General features: G+C 49.9%; 1 protein-coding gene across 2 annotated transcripts in view; it reads left to right on the top strand.

Annotated features, from left to right (window-relative positions):
- Positions 1-9,798, top strand: part of RASL12 (RAS-like family 12) — a 30,236-nt gene that overhangs the window by 3,866 nt on the left and 16,572 nt on the right. For both annotated transcript variants that reach the window (XM_015412020.1, XM_015412019.1), the window contains exons 2-3: positions 2,923-3,043; positions 5,767-5,823. In XM_015412020.1, the coding sequence (XP_015267506.1) occupies positions 2,926-3,043; positions 5,767-5,823 (175 nt within the window). In that variant the 5' untranslated portion in view covers positions 2,923-2,925. The remainder of the gene's footprint in view (positions 1-2,922; positions 3,044-5,766; positions 5,824-9,798) is intronic.

The raw sequence follows: 9,798 nt of genomic DNA, 5'->3' as shown, positions 1-9,798 counted from the left end.
CGAGGAGTTCTCGAGCCGCTCAGCAATGCCTTTGCCTTCCCCTCCCCACAACAGACACCCTGTGAGGTAGGCGGGGCTGAGAGAGTGCTCCTGAGAGAACAGCTCTGAGAGAACTTGTGACTAACCCAAGGTGATACCAGCAGCTGCATGTGGAGGAGTGGGGAATCAAACCCGGTTCTCCCAGGTTAGAGTCGGCACTCCTAGCCACTACACCAAACCAAGTTTTTAAGGAAGTGGAGCAAGAGAGAAACGTCGTCCAAGGATGTCCTCAGACTGAAGAGTACAGAGCCCTGCTGAGCCTGTGGGGCACGTCGGATGAGCGCTCGTGGTGTAAACTGGAACTCTTCTTTCTTACGCTACATCAGCTCTCCTGTCTCCTGCGCATCAGCCACTCAGTGTCCACACCAGGGCCTTTCAAATAGGCTCACATAAGTTCATGAGATCAGGAGGGGGGGGTGTTATATGCAGGGCTATTTTTGGGTAGGAACGCACAGGAACGGAGTTCCGGCTGGCTCCCAAGTTGGCCACGCCCAGCAGGAACTCATTAGCATAATAGGCCACGCCCAGCAGCAGAAACTCATTAGGATTGGCCACATTAGGGGTGTGTGGCCTAACATGCAAAGGAGTCCCTGTTACAAAAAAAGGCCCTGGGTTTTGACAACAAACAAGGTCAACAGAATAACAAGCAAAAGGTGGGTGTGGCTGGATGACCACACTTCTGGTAACATGGGGGTGTGGCCTAATGTGCTAATAAGCTGTACTGTCAGGGGTGTGGCCCAATATGCTAATGAGTTCCCGCTGTTGGGTGTGGATTATTATGCTAATGAGTTCCTGCTGGGCTTTTTCTACAAAAAGAGCCCTGGTTATATGGGTAATCTTATTTATTCGGACTATTTCTCTGCCGCATCATCCAAAGACCTAGCTGGAAGCAGCTCCCAAACAGAACAGTAAAGCCGTGCAAACAAGTAAATTAAAATGAGTCAAGCCTATGAAAGCAAGTCTATTTTTAAAAAATTTTTTACATCTATTTACTTAGGACTCGATATCCATCAAAGGTTGTGAAGACAATTGGCAATTAGGGTACCATGAATGCTTATCATCAGTGTTCCCTCTAAGCTGAGTTAGTGTGAGCCAGCTCACAGTGTTTTAACCTCCGGCTCCCACATTTTTGTCTTTGCTCAGGAAGGAGAGCTCCTGAGCAGGGTTCCCTCTAAACTGAGTTAGTGTGAGCTAGCTCACAATTTTTTACCACCATCACCATGCCCCCCCCTCCTTCCCCAACACCCCCTCCCCCTTCTGGTCAGTTTCACTCTGATCCAATCAGCTGTTAAAACTAACCCTTGATCTGCAGGGAATGAAACTGAACAGGAGCTGTAGGGCAGCTTCCCTCTGTTTCCCCAGCCTCGCTGCCGCTGTGGGGCTAGGCACACGGGGTGGGTGGTGGTGGTGGTGTCTGGCGTCATAAGGCTGATAAGAACATAAGAGAAGCCAATGCTGGATCAGGTCAATGGCCCCTAAAGTCCAACACTCTGTCACACAGGGGCCAGAAATACCAGGTGCCATCAGGAGGTCCAGCAGTGGGGCCAGGACTCCAGAAGCCCTCGTACTGTTGCCCCCCCACCCCCCAAGCACCAAGAATACAGGGCATCCCTTGCCTCAGACAGAGAGTTCCTATAAGAACATAAGAGAAGCCAACGTTGGATCAGGCCAGTGGCCCATCCAGTCCAACACTCTGTCACACAGGGGCCAGAAATACCAGGTGCCATCAGGAGGTCCAGCAGTGGGGCCAGGACTCCAGAAGCCCTCGTACTGTTGCCCCCCCACCCCCCAAGCACCAAGAATACAGGGCATCCCTTGCCTCAGACAGAGAGTTCCTATAAGAACATAAGAGAAGCCAACGTTGGATCAGGCCAGTGGCCCATCCAGTCCAACACTCTGTCACACAGGGGCCAGAAATACCAGGTGCCATCAGGAGGTCCAGCAGTGGGGCCAGGACTCCAGAAGCCCTCGTACTGTTGCCCCCCCACCCCCCAAGCACCAAGAATACAGGGCATCCCTTGCCTCAGACAGAGAGTTCCTATAAGAACATAAGAGAAGCCAACGTTGGATCAGGCCAGTGGCCCATCCAGTCCAACACTCTGTCACACAGGGGCCAGAAATACCAGGTGCCATCAGGAGGTCCAGCAGTGGGGCCAGGACTCCAGAAGCCCTCGTACTGTTGCCCCCCCACCCCCCAAGCACCAAGAATACAGGGCATCCCTTGCCTCAGACAGAGAGTTCCTATAAGAACATAAGAGAAGCCAACGTTGGATCAGGCCAGTGGCCCATCCAGTCCAACACTCTGTCACACAGGGGCCAGAAATACCAGGTGCCATCAGGAGGTCCAGCAGTGGGGCCAGGACTCCAGAAGCCCTCGTACTGTTGCCCCCCCACCCCCCAAGCACCAAGAATACAGGGCATCCCTTGCCTCAGACAGAGAGTTCCTATAAGAACATAAGAGAAGCCAACGTTGGATCAGGCCAGTGGCCCATCCAGTCCAACACTCTGTCACACAGGGGCCAGAAATACCAGGTGCCATCAGGAGGTCCAGCAGTGGGGCCAGGACTCCAGAAGCCCTCGTACTGTTGCCCCCCCACCCCCCAAGCACCAAGAATACAGGGCATCCCTTGCCTCAGACAGAGAGTTCCTATAAGAACATAAGAGAAGCCAACGTTGGATCAGGCCAGTGGCCCATCCAGTCCAACACTCTGTCACACAGGGGCCAGAAATACCAGGTGCCACCAGGAGGTCGTGGGTGGTGCCACCAGGGCTCGTGGGTGGTGGATCTCTGCTCCCAAATGCCCCACAGCGGCTACAGGCTTGGCTGCAAATAGATGCCACGAGTTCATTACAATTCATTAATCTTTTCCTCTTTGGTTACAGAGGATGTCTTCCATGTTCGGCAAGCCTCGAACCACCCCCTGCGCTACCGAGCGCCACCTCCACAGCCTGCTCCCAGAATGCAACGTGGCCATCTTAGGATGTCGAGGGTCTGGAAAATCAGGTTAGAGGAAGTGGGAGGAGATGACGGGCCCGACTCTTACGTTGCTGCTCTGAAGATCGTGACTCAGGGATCCCGTTCCCGCCATTCCTGTCACCCGCCACTGTTCTGAGTGGCAGCAGGAGAAAAATGTAAATAAAACCCCTGCAGCATCGTACACAGTTCCACATCGCTTCCAGTAAAAAAAAAAAATCGAAAGTGACATTTGTTGCTCTAGGAATCTCTGGAATCTCTCTGGTTTTACCATGGAGTTTCGGGCAATGCCTAGAGCTACCTATGTCAGTTCCTTTTTCTTTCTTTTTTACTGGATCTGACATAGAACCGCAGCTGGCATTGCATCCCCCCCCCCCCATATCTGCACCTACAACCCTCCCGTGAGCTGCCCCAGCTCTGGTGTTACTTGGCCTGGTCCACTCCTGCCATCCTAGCAAAATAGGTCTCACATAAGCACCTATTGGCTACCAATTTACAGCCACAGCCTGGAGTTCTCCCAGAACTGCAACTGATCTCCCTTGGAGAAAATCTGGGGAAAAGCGGGGGGGAGGGGAAAACTCAACCCAAGATAACACTGCGAACCAGAAGGGTTAAGCTGACCATAGAAATGATAAAAGTCCAAAATTTATTAGGGTGTACACATATTAAAATATATTTGGGTTAATTTTTTTTTCAAGTATCAGACTAATAGCATCATATCAAATATTAATACACATGATGGGTCAACACTTTCCAACTGAAGACCAAACGCGTTTCAGCCTCACAGTATAGTATACAAGTTCTTTAGTACACTTATATAAAGACCAGAAGTTGTATCCTGAAATTATAAAAATAGAGGGGGGGGGAGGGGAAAAGAAACTCAAATTATTATTTCAAATGTATACCAAATCCTTATTAATTTCAACAAATGATTTTTTTTCAAACTAGAATTACCTTATATGCAATGTTCCCTCTAAGGTGTGGAGTTTTGTGAGCAAAAATTCTACTTTATGAGCTACTGGCATTAAAGTTGTGAGCCAGCAATTTGGCGAGTGCATAAATTACTTTGCTCTGGAGCCCTCCTTCCTGAGCTAAGACAAAAATGTGTGAGCTGGAGGCTAAAAAACTGTGAGCTGGCTCACACTAACTCAGCTTAGAGGGAACACTGCTTATATGTATGTAATTGTGTTACGTACACGTTTGGTCTTCAGTTGGAAAGTGTTGAACCTTGGAGAAAATGACAGAAGTTCAGTCATGAATCTCCCAATCCGTAACCCCAGCCTGACTCGCAGTCCTGCAGGGGCAGCAAACATGCCCCCCAAGATGTTGGGGAAGATCTAGCTTCCCCAGAGGGCTTTGTGTTAACTATCCTGCTCCGACTGCATTGTCTTTTGCAATTCCATTTTTTTTTTTGCAGGATCAGTTACAACAATGTCCATGAATCTGATAAGTTTTAGGAAATACACAGTATTTAAAATTACTGAGTGGCCTATGCATTCTTAAAACCACAGAACAGATTAAACAAAATATCTTCTCGGCCTTTTGGCTAAAATCAAGTGTAATCACCATGTCAGATTACACAGGGAAGCCACTTGAAATTCATAAACACATTTTCAACAGGAAAGAAGAGAGTTTAAAAATAAATAGGGCATGGTTTCAGTCCTGAAAAACACAAAATGCTCTCCATCATACAAGAGCACTACAGATAAGATTAGACTTCCAACAGCCAATCCATATGCAAAAGAACCTCCTCACAGCCTGGGGAACTCCTACAGGATAATGACTCAGCCCTACCCCACCTTCCTGAGTAGATATAAATTACCTGCCTACCATTTTTCTTCTCACCTTGACGCAGAGAGTACTCCATCTTTCTGTGTTATACCTCTGAGGATGCCAGTCACAACTGCTGGCGAAACGTCAGGTCCTACAATGCCAAGACCCACGGCCACACAGCCCAGAAAATCTATAACAACAAATGTCCCATTATGTAACAAAAGAAAGAGACCGAGACTTTTGTCGAGGACAAAGTCACACGGAACTGATCCAGTTAGCTTACGCAGAGTCTCTCTCCTGGGGGTGTAGTTTCCCGACTCATCCTTCCAATTGGTAGGAAGGGGTTTTCCCAGGGCTTTTCTCTCTCTCCCCAAAAAGAGATGCCAGAACGCTTAAGAGGGAAGTGAAGTTTTCAATCTGTATACTGAAAACTCATGAACGTTTAAATATTTTTAAAAGAATTTTGTCGAAGAGGTTCCGGAACTCCATTCTGGCTCGTTTCCCCAGGGAAAAAAAGCCCAGGTTTGCCACATGTTTCGGAACGATGTAGTCACATGTGCAGGCCTTGTGTGACATGAGCAACGTGCCTGAGGTCCACCGGAACCTTTTCCTGATCGGCTCCCCGTTGGAGAATTCGTTCTGCACATGCAAAGCTGCAAGGGGTGGGTTGGAGGCAGACAAAATGTCTGTCATTTCTGCCAATTCCCTGTTCCAGCTGTGGTGACAGATGTACCATCAAGTCACAGCCGACTTCTGGCAACCTCGTGGGGTTTTCGAGGCAAGAGGCGGTTTTCCCTGGCCTGCCTCTGTGTAGCAACTTTGGACTTCTCCCCCGCCCCCCATTTGCTCTTTGGAGGGGGAGCAGGAAAGTTCCGTTCCACCGACAGAAGGCCGGTTGGAAAATTGAATCTGGATCCAACTTTCCACTTTGACAATCAAACTGTGCGTACTAAATAGCTCTTCTCTGTTGTTTCTTGCAGCTCTGACGGTGAAATTTCTGACCAAGAGGTTTATAAGTGAATACGATCCTAACCTGGGTAAGATATTATTATTATTTATTCGGTATATGAATCGCCCCATCCCTGTAAAAACAGGGCACTGGGCCATAGACATCAAGGATAAAACCAGGGGTCATTTCGTAGAAAAAGAGGTCCAGGAGCTCATTAGCATAACTTATTAGCATAGCTTATTTGCATATGCCACACACCCTGACATCACCGGAAGTGTGTCAGAAGGCAACACCCACTGCTCAGGCTCCACTAGACTGTTTTGGATTGCTAGCTATGGGGAGGGGGGAACATGCAGATCTGTCCTCACAGAGGAGGACCTGAATGAAACTTGGTCTTGAAGGTGCCACTGGACTGTTTTGGATTGGGGGGCTGGGGGGGGGGCTCTGCAACTTACCTGGCTGCTTCTTGCTCTGACTGAGGGCTGCTGGGAGCAGAGGGTGGGGCTTGTTGCATGTGCCCGCCCCCTGGGCTCTTTACTGCCGGAGCTCCGCTCCTGTGCGCTTCCGTAGGAAATGACCCCTGGATAAAACATTAGGTAAAACCATACAGGGTTCCAAATGTACAGTTAAACATGTCATTAAAAAACCTAAAACCCAAGATAAAGGTAAAGGTTCCCTTGCTCGAAAGCCCGTCAAATCTGACTCTAGGGTTGCGGTGCTCATCTCCGTTTCAAAGCCGAAGAGCCAGCGCTGTCCGAAGACACTTCCGTGGTCATGTGGCCGGCATGACTAAACACCAAGGCGCACGGAACGCTGTTACCTTCCCACCGAAGTGGTACCTATTTATCTACTTGCAATTTCTTGCTTTCGAACTGCTAGGTTGGCAGAAGCTGGAACTAGAGACGGGAGCTCACTCCGTCTTGCGACACCCGGGTCTCGAACTGCTGAACTACCGACCTTCCACAGCATGCAGTTCAGTGTGTGTGCACCTGCTCCACGGGCAGGGCAGGAGGAGGGAAACAAGTGAAACGCGGCGGAAGAGGGAGGGTGCCAGCGATGGTCACACCGTCGCTGTCCCCGGTCAAAAGCCCAGCGGAACCTCTGCCTTACGGGCCCTGCGGAATTGCATTCAATCCAGCAGGTCCCTAATGGCGTACATCCTTGTTGAGTCTCCTTGAGTTATTTTCTCCTTCTCCACCCTGCCTACTCTTTCTGGACTTGCTTCTTGAAGCTAACCTGGAGAGTTACCGCATGTGCACAGCGAGCTCTAGCGGTGTACACAGCATCAGCCCCTGTGATTTGTAGGCAGGATGAAGCCTTTGGATTGGCCAGGAGGTCCTGTAGAAAGACCAGGAGCCTGGCCCACAGAACTGGACTGTCTTGCTTGCTCTGTTTCAGGCACCAGCAGCAACCAGCTTGGGGAGGCTGAATGGTAAGAGCCTCTACTTGGCATGCAGAAGGTCCCAGGTTCAATCCCCGGCACCTCCTGTTAAAAGGACCAGGCAGGAGGCGATGGGAAAGACCTCTGCCTGAGACTCTGGAGAGCTGTAAAGAGGGACTGTGGCTCAGTGGCAGAGCATCTGCTTGGCATGCAGAAGGTCCCAGGTTCAATCCCCGGCATCTCCAGTTGAAAGGACCAGGCAGTAGGTGATGGGAAAGTCCTCTGTACCTGAGACCCCGGAGAGCTGTAAAGAGGGGCTGTGGCTCAGTGGCAGAGCATCTGCTTGGCATGCAGAAGGTCCCAGGTTCAGTCCCCGGCATCTCCTGTTCAAAGGACCAGGCAGGAGGCGAAGGGAAAGATTTCTCTCTGCCTGAGACCCTGGAGAGCAGCTGCCCTCGGTGAACTAATGGTCTCATTCAGTGTGAGGCAGCTATACACAGAGTTTCCTTGGGGTTTCTCAGTCATTGAATGTACCCTCCAGATCTGCCACCCATAAGCCCAGCCTCGCTGGTAAAACAGAGCTCTTTCCCAGTTCTCAGGTGCACCGGAATCCTTTCCAAAACTTCCATCTTCCCACTGGCTGTGTAATCTGATCAGGTGCCAAGCAGGTATTCTGCAGCTTCAGTACCTGCAAAATGACCACTGAATTTTTCCAGGTTCCGTTTTTTTTGCATGCCACATATGCAAAAGGTGTGCATTGCCCTTGCTTGGACAACCTAGGGACTGCACATATTGGGAACATCGATATCAGGCGCTCCTGATGCATGCAGTCATTTCTGGGTTCCCACTGTGCTTACGGAGCTGCGGTGGCTCAAGTGGTTAAGACGCTGAACTGCAGGCTGTGGAAGGTCAGTAGTTCAGCAGTTCAAGACCCGAGTTGCTGCATGACGGAGTGAGCTCCCGTCTCTAGTTCCAGCTCCTGCTAACCTAGCAGTTCGAAAGCAAGAAATTGCAAGTTGATAAATAGGTACCACTTCGGTGGGAAGGTAACAGCATTCTGTGCGCCTCGGTGTTTAGTCATGCCGGCCACATGACCACGGAAAATGTCTTCGGACAGCGCTGGCTCTTCGGCTTTGAAACGGAGATGAGCACCGCAACCCTAGAGTCGGACTCGACTGGCTTTCGAGTAAGGGACACCTTTACCTTTACCTTTTACTGTGCTTACAGGTAAGGTCTGAAAAGGACAGTGATGTCCAGTGTTCCGTCTAAGCCGAGTTAGTGTGAGCCAGCTCACAGGTTTTTAGCCTCCGGCTCACACACCTTTTTGTCTCGGCTCAGGAAGGAGGGCTCAAGAGCAAACTAATTGATGCAGCAGCCCAATCGCTTGCTCACAACTTTAATGCCAGTAGCTCACAAAGTGGAATTTTTGCTCACAAGACTCCACAGCCAAGAGGGAGGATTGGTGATGACCGCAGAATTCTCAAAGGTGAAATGGTCATTGCCACATGCAAAACTCGCAGTTCTGGCTTCTGGCAAAGCAGTCGTGCCCACCTCACGCTAGCAGAGGCCCTCCCGTGGCACACGGCTCCAGAAAATATTTCTTAAGCAACTGTATCAGCCCAAAGAGTGTTTAGAAAGAGCACGGCAGAAAACGAAAGTCCTGTCCTTAGATCTCTGAAGAATGCTGGAAAATCTCACGTCTGCCTTTTGGAGAGCGGCTTCTTGGCCTGAAATGGCCCAGAAGATTGTGAGTTGCCGGAGTGTGATGCGGATTTGCCGCAGACAGAAACAAGCCGCCGGATTTCAGGCCCACATACCGGGGAGAGCAGAGATGGAAAAAACGCTGATTGTCTAGAAAGGCCACCGGGACTTAAAATTCTCCAAACACTTTATTTGCACTGCTGTCTTTCTTCCTACATGGCGGAGCTACAGCTGGCAAAGTGATGCCTAGCAAATGAAGCCTCAAGAACTTGGTATCTTTTCCCGCACACCTAAAGTTTCTTTAAATTGCCAAGTTTTATTCCTGTTCTAAAATGGTAGGTTGCTTCCAACTAACCGTTTAAGCTGGAATTGCCACGGTTGGTTTGTTCGGTTTTAACAGAAGACTGGCGTAACGTCATTGGCAGCCTGCTGCATTCTAGCGTTTTCCCCGCTGTCCTCCTGCTTTTTCAGCCGACCTGACTGGTGATGATTAAAAAAAAAAAAATTAAAATGGAGTAGCAGCACCAGGCTGCCCCACATGGGCAGTCCAAGTATCCCTGAAGTTTCTCAGGGTTCCATTTCCCTTCTTTTGGCCTGCTAAGATAAATATTTCACATTCTTTTCCTATTGCTGGCTATGATGTTCACAAATCAGTTGCTGATTGGCAGCTCTTTGGGTGTGGGGCAGAGGTGAGAATTAAGTCCCTCAGCGAGAAGACCAGCACTGGTGCCAAAGGTCCCCTCAGAGGCTCCGAACGGCCCCACGGCTGGCCTTCCTCTCCAATGCAAAATCTCGACAGAGTACTGGGAGCAGGGCTATTTTGGGGCAGGAACGCACAGGAACGGAGTTCCGGCTGGCTCCCGAGTTGGCCATGCCCAGCAGGAGGAGGAGGAGGAGGAGGAGAAAGAAGAAGAAGAAGAAGAAGAAGAAGAAGAAGAAGAAGAAGAAGAAGAAGAAGAAGAAGAAGAAGAAGAAGAAGAA

This window comes from Gekko japonicus, unplaced genomic scaffold (assembly GCF_001447785.1).
Source record: "Gekko japonicus isolate JY-2015 unplaced genomic scaffold, Gekko_japonicus_V1.1 scaffold864, whole genome shotgun sequence".
NCBI lineage: Eukaryota > Metazoa > Chordata > Lepidosauria > Squamata > Gekkonidae > Gekko > Gekko japonicus.
Note: the sequence above shows the minus strand (reverse complement) of the source record. Positions and strands in the feature narration are given on the sequence as shown.